This window comes from Nestor notabilis, unplaced genomic scaffold, assembly GCF_000696875.1.
Source record: "Nestor notabilis isolate BGI_N333 unplaced genomic scaffold, ASM69687v1 scaffold3905, whole genome shotgun sequence".
NCBI classification, from domain to species: domain Eukaryota; kingdom Metazoa; phylum Chordata; class Aves; order Psittaciformes; family Psittacidae; genus Nestor; species Nestor notabilis.
This window is the reverse complement of record NW_009927714.1, coordinates 26964-43768: the sequence shown is the minus strand read 5'-3', so window position 1 is coordinate 43768 and position 16805 is coordinate 26964. Positions and strand designations below refer to the sequence as shown.

The 16805-nt window shown below is 39.9% G+C and overlaps 1 protein-coding gene across 1 annotated transcript in view; it reads right to left on the bottom strand.

The window, feature by feature from the left end:
• APP (amyloid beta (A4) precursor protein) overlaps positions 1–16805 on the bottom strand; it is a gene marked incomplete at its 5' end in the record, with an annotated part of 112571 nt that overhangs the window by 70031 nt on the left and 25735 nt on the right. Inside the window, one exon of the mRNA XM_010014159.1 lies at positions 13665–13832. Within this exon, the coding sequence (XP_010012461.1) occupies positions 13665–13832 (168 nt within the window). The remainder of the gene's footprint in view (positions 1–13664; positions 13833–16805) is intronic.

Genomic DNA, 16805 nt, shown 5'->3' with positions numbered 1-16805 from the left:
TCCAAGGAAAAAAAGACTGGCAATGACCAGCACATACGCCAGCAAAAAGCCCTTTGCAAAGTTACGTGTGTTGTATATTAGTTTATTTTTAAAAGATAAACTGTAACACACACAAAGCGCAATGCAAATATCTTTAGAGCACCTATGGACCCCACAGTACCCTAACAAAACGCCTCAAATCCTTCCCTTAGTGACAGTTTGGTCTCACAGATATTTATTTGTAACAAATTTCATTAAGAAAACCCCTCATGGATAGTGGAAATAATCAGCAACCTTGCACTAACTGCCAGCCACTCCTGTCAGATAATTAGGCAATATCTATCACACTGTTAGTGGAAAGATTTGTGTTTAGGGTAATTCAAGCAAGGTGAGCAACAGTTCACCCACTACACACCGACATCCAACGACCCCTGCATTAACTGGAGTAACATTTCTGTGCTAGGGCCATAACAGCAATTTAAAAAACTCTCCAATGATGACCAGCTATTTCATGTGAACTAGACTGTTCCTAAATATTTTATTATATAATTAGTTTCATATCCCTGGTCACATTTACTTCAATAATTGCTAAGTTAGTTTAAAAATTCTGACAAAGACTGTACACATAGCTGTACAGGATTTTTGTTTTTAAATACATTTGACTTCATGTAGTATGGTTAACTTTACTTACAGAGGTAATACAGTTTAGTAGATAGACTAATACAGGTAGGGAAAAACCCAGGACTCTCCCACACCTCAAACGCTTCTCAAGGTCTTCAGCAAAAGCAAACTTTAATCTGAAGGTCAGCCTGAGTAATAACAACCAGTATTTATTTATGACTACTTTCCGTAAAACAAGTTGAAATATAACCACACCTATGATAAATTATTTAAAAAGAAATTAAAATATCAGGTTAGAAGTACAACACATTAGTCCCAATGAAATACATCCTCAAATTTTAAGAAAAACTTAACCCAGAATCCAAACTTTTCCTCCAATTTTACCTTAGAAGTACAATCCCAACAGCAAAACAAAACAGCCACAAAATGAACAGAAAGCCTTTGGATCTGGCTGCATTTGAGGTATTTCTACATGTTCTCTGCAACAGGCACGAATGGTTTTGTCTGCTGTTGGTATAAATTGCACAATTGATTTTGGAAGTTACTGGATCAAACGAAAGGCCTTGTTTATCTCAAAATAAATAAAAAACTACAAGCAACCAAAAAAATTCAATTCAGAAGTCATAGGCAGTATAAATTTTCACTCCTCCCACCATTTTTAGGTTTGTTTCATAAATATTTAATGACAAGCTTGTATACTGTAAACTTAACAAGTAAGCTTCCTGACGAGTCACAAGAATTCCAATAATGGAATACAACTCTCCATATTTTCAGTGATTACTCTTGCAGCTTCAGACAATTTAGTCTCTGATACTGGTAAAAGCATAAAAATTTTATTTTTAAACTTTAAATGATAACATCCCATCTACAAAGATAATGTGGTTTGTGCTGTGGTGCAGTGCTGCTTGCCCGAAAGGCTACATCCAGTGAAAGCAAATTCCAAAAACAAATAACCCAGATTTCGGACTGAGTGAAAACGTTTCTGTAATGCTCAAAAGCATTTCTATATATGTTTGCTTTTTAATCCCTAAAGCACCAAATGAATCTTTTTATTTCCTGAAGCTGAAGTTAAGTGTAGTCCATTTTAATTCCATTTAGAACATGAAAACTGATTTCAAAGGAGGAAGAAATTTAAGTGTCAGACTGAGCAAAGGCCATCCCCTACAAGCTCCTGTTTCCTGCCAGGGGTTCACCAAACACCCCCAGGCAAGAGCAGTGAATATTCTTTCACAATGTTTAGCTAACCTTGCTGGCATTTTCCTTCCATGACTCCTAATTTTATCCCCCAATCCCTCCACCCCTCCCTGAAACTTGCATGAGATTTAACATTCACAATATGGTGTGGCAATGAGTTCCACAGTTTAATCAGCTCAGTGTGAGAAGCATTCCTCTCTGCCTACACCTTCCTTTTGCTGCCTCTGCAGGGCACAGCAGGGTTAATCATGGGAAGATGGAATGGTGGAGAGCTCTAGTGCATTTGCTGTCCTCCACCACCTTTTACAGTTTATTTTTTCCAAACTTAAGTCTGTACAAATGTGAGTGGAAAGAAGTGATGATTTAAATAACTGTCCAATAAATTATGCAAATTTAACCTTTAATTTATTGAACTGGAAGAAAGGTCACCAGCATTTGCACTGAGATCAGTTAAGCCACCTGTACATTTAAGGTCTGATTTTCCAAAGCCCCTGTCTCACACACACGGCCTTTACAGCCAGATTTTCAGACAGTTCCCTTACCTCCCACTGGGATGCTTGCTGCTGTGCTTCTGAACGAGTGAGAGTAGCAGGTGCTGAGAATTGGAAAACCTGATTTCAGTGCCTGGTGCCGATGACGACAGAGCACTGAGGCCCCTCCGGAAGGTGCGCAAAACCAAATCAAACAGTGACTAGGCATTAAATGCCACAGACCTGGGTGCCTGAGGCAGCCAGGCTGTGCCCAGGAGCATGGGAAAGGATGCAGGAAGTACACTGATACCTGAATACAAACTGAAGAGAGTAATGCTAACAAAAAGCAATACTGCATAGGAGGAGACAGCTGCTACCCCTGACCTGGTGCAAATGGCCGGTGTAATGCCACACGTGGCTCTCCACTGTATGCTCCCAAAGACAAAGAAGGCTTGGAAACAGGCATGCAGGCTCATGGAAGCTTGGGGGACCTGCCTCATGGTAAGAAGCTCAGTTACACTCATCCATCAGGGAGTGGACTACTAAATCGATTTAGAAAATCTCTGCTAAGAAAAGATTTCTGACAATATCTTTATCAGAAAGAAGCAACCAAGGCCTGATGGTTGGAAGCCAAAGCTAGGCACAAAATAAGGCTGGCAATCCAGACCAGAAATAAGCCATCCACTTTTGTAGTACCTGCAATTAAGTATTTGAACAACTTATGCAAATAAATCCCCATTTGCCCAAAAGCATCCTTGAAAACATCCTGCTTCAGCATCTCCTTCCAAAATCCAGCCAGGGAACAGGTGGGAAAGCAAGGAGTAAAATGGATGTTTTCTCCCAACCTGCTTGCTGCTCACAAGAATCTGCAGCCTGATCTCATTTTATGACCCCATCTGCTCTTAGAAGGAGGTTTCATTTTCTATGCATTGCTTGTTTTATTAGGTATCTCATTCTAGTACTGCATGATAACTGGTAAAAAAGCGTGTTTTAACAGGTGTGGAAGAAAGGCAGTATCAGATGACATATTCTTCACACTTGCATTCATTTTACCTGTCAGTTCCTAAACAGTTGTGGGTTGGTTTGTTTGTGGTTTGGGTTTTTTTTTGTTTTGTTTTGTTTTTATTAAACTTGAAAATCCTAACCTTCCTGGAGACACAGATTCAATAGTATGGCCAAATTATACTCTACACATTTTTTGCTATTTAACAATAATTCTTAAATATCAGATGATCAGGGAAAAAATAAAAAGGAAAAAAAAGCAACAATATGCCCCCAGATGCTTTTTTATGATTTTGCATAAAAATGAATAATCCATACCAGCATCTCCAGTGAAAAAAAACCCACCCCAATCTCAATGGTCTCTCACCAATCTCATACAGAGTGAAAGGATTCGTAGATGTCCTTTTTCTGAATGAGACTGGCTGTTACATATAGGATGGGAAACCATTTGGAATGAGAGCATCACCCAACCGCAGTTTAGTATTCAGTGGATGCATTCCTTGCCTCTGAATTCCACATATGCAACTGCCTCATTAATGAAGGATTAAGATCAAAGCTTTCAGTTGTTGACTAAGATCACAGCTAATTATAGCATTTCTGACAATCACAAGTGCACATGGAGTATCTTTAGCGAGAAGGGTTCCTATTATTGCTACTGCTACCTTATGAAATAAGCTGCTTTTACAAGATGGTATCCCCATTCTTTTGTGAATAAGCTATTTTGTTTACAGCAGAGTGGCAAAACCAATGAACATAATCTAAACAATGAGGAATGAAAGTAACTATCACCTTTTTATTACAAAACAGACAAGTTACTGGCTGAATGACGCAAGACAAATAAAGGCTGGGAAAGGTTTATGTAAGATTGTAGCAAATTACCACAATTTTAAATATGAAGATTCTTAAAGGGAAATGGATGTACCAGGACAGTTTTTACATAGGAAGTTTTAAAGTTTAATATAATTTAATTACTTCAAGAAAAATGTGTGCCAAACTGGTATGCTTTCTAGGGGAGATCAATACTGGGACATAGAACAGTAAGTGTGTTTACATACTACATATAATCTACTGCATTAGAGAGACAACTACTCTTATTCTTAGCACTGTAAGCTGCAGGAACAGCAGGCAAAGTGCCATTCCTTTTCACTTTTAATTACTTTCTTTTCATACATGCTTTCACCAAGACTACTTTCTGAACCCTGTCTAAAACTGAAGAACAAATGGGAAGGCAGAGTTCTTCCCACAGTGAAGAGCACCAAGGAGACCGTGTGAGAACAAAAACTAGACAGGTCCCCAGTTTTAGTATTTTACCTATAAGCAGCAGGTTGCTGCTGCTGGTTTCTATTTAGGGCTTGGGAGGCCAAACAGACAGCACTGCTGCGTTCCAAGGTTTGGCATCACCCCTGGACTGGCAGGAGTTCTGGGAGCCTAATCTTTTACCTCATGGCTCATCAGCACATCTCCCTGCCTGGAAGCTAACTGCATAGCAGTGAACTGTGCTCATAATCAGAGTGCAGCACTCCTGTCCTTCAGCCACTCAACTCCAGCTGCCCACTTTCTAATTTTCAGTAAAGATGCTCATAATGTGAACCCTCTTTAAGTTACTGATGGATATTAAGGCTCATCCATTTCAACTACATATTTAACACTCAGCCTGATCACATAGCCACTCAGCTGGGTTTTATTTTCCACAGTTGCTTTACCCTCATATTTTGACAATTATCTTTAAGACACCCAAAAAAGTATTTGAAAATAAAGTCTTCATCATAAAACCTGAAGAATCTGACTACAACAGTAGGGACTCTGAAAGCACAAAACATTGACTAACAAGCCATATAAAATCAAATATATTCTTTTTTCAGAAGAAGATATATGCACATTGGTATTGACTTAAGGAAAAAGATCCCCTGTAACAGCAGTGGTTGTATGCTCAGGGATCACATCTGAAGCAGTAGAAAGAATCACCAGTTCTGAGACTTGACTTCTCCACATTCAATTTCAAGCTGCCTCTTAGCTTCCAAAATTCTGATAAATTAGATGAATGTTCCTAAAGCAGATTAGAAAGCACGTTGTTTAAAAATGTCCACTAGTTTAATTGAAAGAGATTGCAGGCACAGGTGACATGAAGAGAGTTAACACATGAAAGAGAACCCAGTGTTCCAGAGGGATGCTCTTTCCTTTCTTAATAGCTGGCTTATCTCATTGTTTTTATTACCCATCAAGGCTAAACTACTTTGTCATAAAAGACTGCCTATACTTTCTGTAACGTTTCATAACTTGCATTAGTATTCAAAGAATAATTACAGGTCAATGCAGCAACCTCAGCCTGAAAATATGATTAAGTATACTGAGATAGAGAAATCGTAATTTAAAAGTTACACTCCTTCTTGAACTTTACTTTGCAAAGACGGATCCTATCTTTCTTTGATATGTTACAGTGAAATCCCTCATGGATTCTTCTTGGAGAGAAAAAAACCCAACCATCAAAACATACCATACTCATATTATTCCTCGTCCACTGCCTTGACTAAAGTTGATACTTGACACCTAAGCTGGGTTTCTGTTAAATTTTCTCATATAAGAATCCTTCTGTGTATAACATTCAAGACACATTTCCTATCCATGCACAGCTAGGACTTGGCAATCATGTTTTTATTGCACCTCCATGAATATAACTTCCTTTTCACCAGCCCTGAAAAATGCAATCCTGCCTTGCTCATACTCATTCGACACTCATCTTCGCCATTAATTGCTCAGATCACCCCCATCTGAGTTCTTCAATCCATTTTGTGCCTGGGAGGAGGTCCCCAAAGCATACACTCAAGCATCTTCGCAATACACTGCTTGAAGGTCATTCTCTTTCAATTTGTCACCGTAAGTTTAAATACTTATGAGGGAAAAACCACATTAAATTCTTCACCTGTTACATCGAATGAGAACAAATACCAGACAGAAGTATTTTCCTGAACATGCCTTCTGCCAGGGTTGCAAACAAGAGTCATCAAGTTCCACAGAGTAAAAAAAAAAACAACCTGTGGTTAGACCCAACAAAACAAGTACAGCAAAAAGCGTCTACAATAATATATTAATAAAATTCCTAGTGCTTGAAATTATCAGTAGTCTAAATCTTGTGTATGAAAACATTTGCATCATGGCCCTTTTGAACCTTAAAGATTACCCAATTGCTTTTTAAATGAGCCCAGTCCAACACTGTCTCCATATGAGGTTCAAGTGTGAAATGTAAGTGCAAATCTATAGAGATGAAGAAAGTGTTGAAACAGGTATTAGTTACTTGCTTCCACTAAAGATGGTTGTCAAAATTAACAATTTAAACAGATGAAATTATAACTCATCCTGTTTCATGTCCTAGGCACTGAATGATGTCCAGTACTCACAATGAGTGAAGAACTGCAAAAATGTTTTTCATCTACACTACTTGAAACTGGCCTTAACTTCATCAAAATGTATAATACAGCTGAGCTTTCATGCCAGAGAAAATTAAACCCAGCAGATACAGGCCATTCATGCTGGAGACGATGGGAGAGGGACACATTTAAGTCAAGTCTTTAGAGGTAATGCCCCTTTACTGCTAATTTTGGGAAACAGTAAGACAATTGAATATAAAGAGCCTTTGTGATGAAGCAACAGGTTGCTTTAATGTGACTGGCTTAGTGAATTTGTAATAACTTGGGTGTTTTAATTCATTTAAATTCATAATTCTTATGCAAAATGTTTCCTTGCAACATCACTACTTATGAAGGCAGATTTTTAGGATTTGCAATGTTATTGCTAGAATTCTGTATTTTGAATTGTATCTCCTGTAGTGCCATGACAAGTTAGTATTGTAGCTATTTGCTGCAATGAATATTTTCCAGCACGAAGTGCATTGTCAAAAAACAAGATGTTCAGATGAATGTGCTCTAGACATGGCCTGCTTTGTGTCTCTGAGACTCCTACTAACCTCAACCTCAAGCTGGGTTTGTAGTTGAACAAATAAAATGAGCAGTCACCCGGTAAATAAGACAAAGGATTGAAATGTGCTACCTAACTATAAATTTGGTATACTTTACCATTCTGCCTACGGGAATGCACTGCTGGTCTTTAACGTGTTAGACACACTCTGGAAGTTTGCAAGCAAGTTTAGCTGCCAAAACACTTACTTCCTGCTAAGTGGGGAGATGTCAAGATCCCAAACAAGTAACAAATAGATAAAGCAAATTATTGACAATGGGAGTATCATCTTATAAGCTGCTGCTGTTAAAAGGTACAGATCATTTGACTTGCTGCTGAAAAGAAATTAAACTGGACACTGTAAAATGCTAGGTCATGAATTTTCCCCTCACTTAAGAGCACGAAACACGTTAAGACCGACCTCACCAATTATCAGGGACGGATGGATACTAAATCTGTAGGAAAGCTGAAGTCAGCCTGTATGAAAAGCAGTAAGAGTGGATTCCCCATAATTAGTCCTAGTCTTGTGCACAATATTTTAATCCGTATTTAAGTTGGTGTGAAATTCCACCTATACTATGAAATTGTAGCTTTTAGTGTGAAATAAAGTATCTGACACTTAAAAATCACCAAGAAATATAGCAAGTTTGGAAGTTTACAACATCTAGCCTAGAGAAGAAATACTATTCTACCTAAATTCATTTAAAAATCTGTGACAGTGCTCCAAAGTGATCAAAGATAAAACAATGAGTGTTAACGTTTAAGCTTGCTATTAGGTTTCAGGGTTTACACAAGGAAGGAGGGAACAAGACAACACTGAACCCTGTTGGTTCCCTCTTTGGATAGCCATAGGAATTCACTACAATGAGAACCCCCCATATTTTATAAAAAGTCATTTTAATGATACATCAAAATCTACAAAAACTGACTGTGCCACCAGAGTACAGTTCACTCCCACTTTAGATGCAGAACAAATGAAAACTCAGTGGCACGAACTCCACTCTGCTCTGAATGCACCCTGTCATGGCTGCAGGACCTACTGGGAGAGCTGTCTCCCATGCAACACCTGACAAATGAAGCACATTTAAGAGAATGAACGATGCCAGCTTTGAAGCTCCTTGTGTCCCCAGGTTAAGACCTGAACATAAATGTAATTTCAAAATGGGGCTTACTAAAAAAATCTGGGTTTTTTTAGCTCCTTCTATAGCTTTGAGGATGTTTCACAAGCAACAATTAAGAGGTAAGTGAAAAAAGTCATACAGCAGATTACTTCTTAGTGTGACAATAAGACAGAAATCATTCTTTCAATAACAGCATTTCGTGGTTTAATTCCAGTTGGCAATTGAGTACCACCCAACTGCTTGCTTGCTTCCCTCTCCCCTTCCCCATGAGATGGGGAAGAGAATCAGACAAAGGTAAAACCTATAGGTTGAGATAATAACAATTTAATAATTGTAAAGTAAAATACAATAATTATAGTACAAATGACGCACAATTGCTCACCACCTGCCGACTGATACCCAGCCCAACCTGAGCAGTGATTGATCCCTTCCAGGTAACTCCCCCCAGTTTATATACTGGGCATGACGTGCTGTGGTATGGAATACCCCTTTGGCCAGTTTGGGTCAGTGTCCTGTCTCTGCTCCCTTCTGGCTTCTTGTACTCCCTCTCACTGGCAAAGCATGAGACTGTAATGTCCTTGATCAGGGTAAGAGCTACTTAGCCACAACTGAAACACTGGTGTGTTACTAGCATTGTTCTCAGACTAGAGCCAAAACACAGCACTGCACCAGCTACTAAGAAAAAAAATTAACTACCCCATCCGAAACCAGGACACATCAATTTATCATCTTCTGCTTATTCTTGTCAATATGTATCCATTCTAAGGTCATTAAATCCCAATTAACTGCCTGATAGAGCCTAATGATTGCAAAGGAGTCATTATGACCAGTCACACAGTAGAAGTTTGAGTCTTTATACTGAATAGAAACTGTAGATAGTATTGAACATCCTTATTAAAAATCAATAGAGAGCGAGCATGTGGTCTGGCAGGCTGAAGGAATCAGTAACAAGATCCTTAGAGCTTTCTGCTTCTAGGGCAATTATATTTCAATTCCCATGTAGCTGGGTGATGAATGAAAAAATTTGACAGTAGTAGCTCCTACCCAACAGACAGAATTTTGTCAGACCTCACAGCACTGGCCAAATTCAGTGACAGTGTAGACAGTCTCAGGCTTAGAGTGACAGGACAGACCCACCTTTTCAGATCAAGGCAAAGAGACTTCAGTAAGGAAGCAGAATAAAACATGATTTTTTTCTTGTCTGTTGACAATGTGATCAGGATATTAGTATTCAGCGTTCACAGTATATGAGTATTTCTGACAACAGAACATCCTCAGGTCTTGATTCAGTCCAATTTCAATGCATTATGAGAAAAATAAAATCACAACCCACCCTTTCTTCCTTTGCCAACTACTCAGAAGAAACCCAACCACTATCCACTACTTTGTATTACTCTATGTAAAATCTAACTAGTTTTTCCTGCAAGGCAAACTACAGCTAGACAAAGGGAAGACGTGCTTTTAGCATTCACCTTGTCTCCTGCCTAAGAGAGGCTCACTTTTTTTTAGTAACACACAAGGGAGCAACAATAATGTTGAACACTGGAGAGAAAAAGAATAAAGAATGGAGTAAATAAATAAGCATGAAGGGGGGGGGGGAGGCACAAAGATCAAATAGAAAGATTAAGTTGAAGGTGAAGGGTGACAGAACAGGGGTGGCCTAGATGGAAACTCTTCTCCACAGTTTTTCTTTTCATCTGTGTGATTGGGTTGAGGGTGGTGTCTGTACTACAGCCAGATAAAAAAACCTCTTTCAGCAATAGTCGATCAGTACCAAAGACAAGATGTCACTGAAATGCTAAAATATATAGTATCCAGCACTTCAATTTATTTTCATTACCATTTCTATTCAGCAAAATGATGAAGAGTAAGGAGAAACATCATGGTGATACCGAAACAGTAGATGAAAACAAAAGAAAACAAAGTTGTTTTAGGGACAGAAATAACAGGTGTATAGACCAAAGCACAGAACAGACTGAAATATAATAAAAATACAGGAACAAAAATATAACTAAAGTAGCTAGGAAAATGTACCCTATAGATGCCAATGTTTGAGAAACTACTGAAGAAAAAAAATTAACAAGCCCAAAACAGGAAAAAGCCCTCTGGCAGATCTATTTTAAAAGACAGACCAGCTCTACTTTTCCTCACCACCAGTTGTGCAGATGAAGCCAAGCAGCTCAAGTATTCAACCTAACTCCATTTTCCTTAAAGAGAAAATGACTCAGACCAAAAATTGTGAATCCCAAAGTAAACCAAGGTAACTACGGAAATAACACAAATGATAATGTTCTTGGCATTGTTTTATTGAACTGAACCTAAGGAAAACCAAAATGAAACAAAACAAACTTCCATGACAGAGAGGAATCTCCAGGGCTTATCTGAATATCCTAATCAATATGATACACAGCAAATTCAGAATTTCTAGTTCCACACGCTGCAAGAGAAGTGCCAGTTTTAAGAGAGAAGATCATTTATCCTCCCAAACAGCACAAGCTGAAGAACTGCTGCTGCCAAGAGACACCTCTGAAGAAAGAAGACAATCTAATTTCCAACTTTCATTCAATCCATAATAATCTTTTTAGAGATCATGGCTGAGGTCACCCCTTGTAGCAGAGTACTTCCTGCAAAAAGATCACTAGGTTGATTGGAAGTGTAATACAATAAATTCTGTTGGCTTGCTATTACAAGCAGTCAGTGCTATGACTTCACCTACAACCTGTATATGAAAGGCAACACCATTGCATTATCAGTGACAAATCGGAATCTCACCCCTCCAAGTTTTACTGTGTATTATAGTCATGAAGTCTGTTTTGTGATGTGACTGCTCTATTAGTCAGCAACACTCTCCCCTCTGTGTAATAACTCTGCAGCACTATGAAAGCCAGAAATCAAACTCTCAGATTTGAAGTGCTGGGTGATTAACTACAGCTCTGTATGCAAGATGCATGACCTTTGGAGATCTTTGAGTCTACATATAGTCCCCCTGCAGAATTTGACGAAAGAGATGCATTCATGGCTCAGCTTGAAGGGCAGGAGACAAAGCATGCTGTAAAAACTGGATGTTTAACAAAACTTGCAAGAGTCAAGAGCTACAAGTCTTCAGAAAAATATGTTTTAGTAACACTGACAAAGGCAGTAATAAATCTTAATTCCTACCAGGTATGTGAAAAGGCTGACTTTTTTGCAAGGAGAACCAGCATATGCAGCTTTTAGAAACTCTTATACTGACCATAAAAGTAAAATTCTCAGCACAGAAGGCCAATTGTTCATTTAGCCCTATCTTGCTGGACATGAAATGTAAGGATGAAGGGCCTCCCCTCCTGCCTTTTTTTTTTCTTCCCTGTTTCTGGGAAAAGGAACAGCTACTGTCACAAGAGGTGTACTATCAGAGGTAGGTGACGTTCATTTGTCTCATACAGACCGAGGCAAGTGCCTCTGCACAAGTAAATCATGTTCAGTCCTGTCATTCTTCCCCTACTAAATGAGACTACTTCCAGATGCAAAGCAGCAAAACATTCAGTTTCTCAGCTGTTTTCCATTATTAGTTTTGACGGCCATCATCTTGTCTGGATCCAATCACCACTTACACGATACTCACCCACGTGTGACTGAAAAAGGGCCTATACAAATTCTCTGTTGGCCGTAACAGTAAAGAATAAACACAGCCTCATCTTGGCTACCTGAAACTAAATGTACAAGAGCTGAAGTGCATTGTCTAGGCTTATAGTTTAACATTTCTCTCACTGCAGTGCTTTTTCTATGCTTCCAATCTGCATCAGCCAGCTATTTTCAGTTTACTTTTCTTTCCTGCTTCCACATCTACAATATCAACTGCTCGTCAATATCACAGACCTTGCATTTTTCATGGCACAAATATTTCTTCTTTAAAATTCTCTTTTCTTCTACTACTGCCCTAATTTAACTTGCTACAAAGTCCCACTTTTTTCTTGCCTGTCATAGGGCACACAATCAGATACAAACCACATTTTGCATCTGGCAATGTCTCACCTACCACAGGAACTTAATGGTTCAAAATTTCATTCTTTTAGCAAATATATTATAGACCTCACTCCAATCTACTGCATAGTCCTTCCTCTGTTCAGTACGTCTTCTGTCTTGTTGCAAAATCTGGTAACTATCTAGGAGATATCCTCCTTACTCACATTGTGGTAGTTTTTCTCTACATCCCTCCATGGAGCTTTGCAATGAACAGCTTTAAAAAGATGTCAAGATGAAACGCAGCTGGAGCACCAGAGCAGCAATTCTGCCTCCATGATGACTACTCCTGCTCCAATAAAATACCGGTTGGCTCCTTTGCCGAGCACACACACAGTACACCTCGCTAGGGCTCTGCATGTGTCTGTCTGCATTTTTATGCCTTCTACTTACTGCAAACATTCTAAGGCATAGACTGGAAAATATTTTGCCAAAAGGAGCCCCAACATGCTGCTCCTGTTCTGCTCCTCTATGCCCTGTGAGCAGGCAGGGCAGTGAGATACGGACTCACTATTTCATGTGTCAGGTCTAAATTGCAGTCAACACTCTCTCAAGAGTTACATGCTGGGAAGGCAGATAGCAGGGGAGTGGTACCAGTGGCTCCCAAACCAAAACCCAGCTGATAAATTCAGCGTCTGATTCATCAGCTTCAGTGCTCTGTGATGGAGAAAGCCATCCTTCTCAAACCAAAATTGACAGTGCAAACCTCTTTTTTCAGGGAAAATGATCATTAAAATATATGGTGTGTTAAAGTAAGTGGGAGGCGATTCACATCCACATGCATCCTCAGGGAAACCTAAAAAAAATCAATTTTATTTCTCCGTTTCTTGTTGCAAACACACACAAAGTATTCAATCAAATTGAAATGAAGAAACCAAAAATAATCTGGAAATGAACATTCTGTTATTTTAATGAGCTTAATATTGCTCTGATTAAAGAAGGTCAGAGTTAATACATGAAAATACACTGTAAAAAACTTGAGCTATTTTTAAACTTACCTGAGGCTTATCTAACATTTGTGCCGTTTCCTGCACATGCACTCCACATGCCCACACAGACACACACAAAATGTCAGTACGCTTTGACAGAAAATTAAGAGAAGGTGAGTGCGAAGGCCTTGGCTAAGGAAGTGTTAAGCTTTTAGCTACCTACTTGCAAACCCCCACCTACAGCACCAAGAAGACACCCACTACCATGCTGGGTTAGCGAGAGGCTAGTGAGGATCTACTGGTGAGCAGAGGCTTCGGACAGACCGCGGCTGGGGGTTAGTGTGAGCCCAGGCCCGCTCCTGCATGGCAGGAGCAGGAGAGGCAAGAGGGGCACTTACTGACGCTGCCACAGACCGCCATGCAGTACTCCTCCGAGTCAAAGTTGTTCCGGTTCCCACCGCAGCCGCCGTAAAGGAAGGGCGCGCACTTTCCTTCGGCCACGTCAAAGTACCAGCGGGAGATCATCGCGCGGCAGGGGCCAGTCTTGGCTTGCTCAGAGCACACCTCTAGTCACAGGAGACCCGGAGGAACCACATTTAGCACGTAAATGGTATTGCTTTGCTTTCTTAACTAGGTACCTCTCAATGTCCACGCACACAAGTGAGGAAGGAGATGCACCAAGGAGGTGTTCTGGGGAACGGGAAACCCTTCCCCAGAAAACCACCCCAGAGACAATTCTGAACTGACTCAGATTTGTGCTACTAAGTCACCTTAGCTTGTTTATACTTTTATGGTTTTAGCTACTTCATCCGCACACACTGAGGGGTGTTGGCCTGAAACAAGCTCCAGCACAGTGGCAATGGTACAACTGTGAAGTTTCATCTGCTTCCAGGCCAGAGGGGTACAAACACTGGCTGTCCATGGGGTCTGCCTATGGCCCCAGGCAGATTCCTGTCCTAGCAGCACACTCGGTTCTAGAAGGGCGTCACCTGTCTGGAAGGGGAACATCTGAAAGCAGAAGAAGCCGTATTTTCCTTGTTGTTTCTTAGCTACACACTCCCTCCCTGCCCAGTCTGAGAAGGTTTCCTAGCTTACACAAAAGAAAAAACAAACCCCAAATATTTACGAGTTGTAAGAAGAAAATAAATTCTCTTCAGACACCTATTTATATGTAGTCATTGCTGAAGAAACTCCCTCTTGCAAGCTGCCTGCACAGGGTTTTTAATTCATAGTTCGAGGGCTCACATATATAAAATTACTGCCATAGCTTTAACCCATCCATGGGAGGAAATCTCATCCCCAGTGAATATATAGCTGGGAAAAAATTAAGATGGTCTGTGTCTGTGTTTATTGTGAGCTGCCAACATTCTCTGCCTATATCCTGCAACACATGAAAACCTGAGGGAAGAACCAAACCACATAAATTAAAGGAAGACAAAGCAAATCCTGCCTGCAATTTGGAATTCAGCCAATTACACATGTAAACGAATAGCCCTTTACCAATAATGTTCCAAACAGACAAAACCAGTTTCATCTTTCAACGTGCTGCATTAAGTCGTTTCAAATCTACGTTATGTTCAACACCAGCACGCCCCTCATCTGCTTTCATCCCACGCACTGCATCGCAGACAAACCGGTATGTTCAACTACAGGCTTCTAAATTCCCTGCATGTATTTGAGTTTTGTGGAAGGCAGATCCCTGAGGGTTGAGAGGTATGAAGAAACATCAGTGCATTAGCACTGAAAATCCCCCGCATGCTCAGATGTTGGCTACAAAGAACCATGCTTTTCAGAGTCTGTCCTGATCCATCTCTTCATTCAACCCAGGAGCACTGCTATTTTTAAATAGATTTTATATCAAACTGTCATTGGCAGTCAGTTTATACCTACATTTCCTTAAACATGTAATAAAAGTGTAATTTGACATGCGTTTAATGTATTCACATATCATATCTATAAACAATGTCAAGAATCAATTTCAGGTAGCATGCATTTGGTCTAAGAGAAACAGATCCAAGTGTATGCAACCATCAAAGATGTGCTACAAACACTGCAATTCTGGACCAAGTAATTAGGGGGGAAGGAATAGCAAAGGGTGAAGGAGTACTTTTTTTCCTTTAAGAAAAAACATAATAAGAATATTTAATTGTAGATTACATTAATTACAATTAATTGTATACTACCATATGATTAACTATACAGCACATTTAGTATACAAGTGTTTCTTCTTCTCATTATTTTCAATCAAATCCAGCCCTGATGTCCTATTATATTGTCAAATCTTCACACAAAGCTAACTTCGCACAGCCTTGGAAGAGCTGCCACATGTCAATTAAAAATGAATAGTGACTCTTGACATTAAAGAGACAGGTATAATCAAGAGAATTTTTGCTGACAGGAAATGTCATCTCAAAAACCACAAAGGTCTCAACAACTGGGTCTCAACAATCCAGTCTTACTTAATACTGAGCATGGGCTGAGCTCTATCCACACCGTAAGCGCCTTCTAGGTTTCCCTCAAGATACCAGTTCTGCTATAAAGACTAATTTATTACATTTTGCACTGTTCAGTGTTATCAGTACATTAACATTTCACAGATTTAATCTGAAATTACCTATAGGTATCTCTCTCAGAGAAAGAGCAGCAGAGATATTTTTTTCATGAACAAAAGCAAAGGTAATTGTCCATCAAGTAACTGATGCCTGTGATAACAAGGAATTGTCTCTTTGGAAACTGAAGTAACTCATACACATGAAGATGCATTTGAAAAAGTGTTTCAGGCAACAGGGTAAAAAGAGCAAGCCTGAAGCACTGCAGCCCAGTGTTGTGGCCAGGGACCTGCCTCTACCTCCCACCAGGCTGCTGGTGACAGTGCAGGGCAGTGGAGGGACATTCTTCCCTCCAGAAGACACAGCCAACCAACTGTATGCTATTGGTGAGACCTAAACGGTAATTATTTCATAGCAGAGAGAAATGGTCTACTGCTATAAACAGTTTATGACATAAATGAAGATTAAACAAGAGATGGGAAAAATGCTCTGGGCTACTGTTTCCTGATTGCTCTGTTTGAGGGAAACGCTGCTGGCCCAGTCTAGGAAACTTCTTGTTGCTGTAATCCCTTTCCCAGCGTCGTCAGCACCACCCACCAATGCCTGCTCTCTGCCGAGGGCTCAGAGAGGTGTTCACCCAAATGGTACCTTCACCCAAAGCAGGGGTGAAGGTACCATTTTTAATCCAGCTTGCATGCCTGGGAAATGGTCCCATTGCTCCTGTTGGTGGGCCAGCTGCTCCTCCCATTCCTTTACATCACGTCCACATCACCCATCCTTACAGACGAAAACCACCACATTAATCCTCAGCTGTATCACCTCATCTGAGAAGATGGGGAAATGAAGTGCAGAGATGGAAAATTCGACAGGTTTTCTTGGACTATTAAACCAAATACCACTTCCCCTACCACTGCTACCAAGTGTAGCAATTAATGCCTGTGATAGATAAGCTACAGTATTATCACAGATATTAGCAGCAGGCAGGCAGCA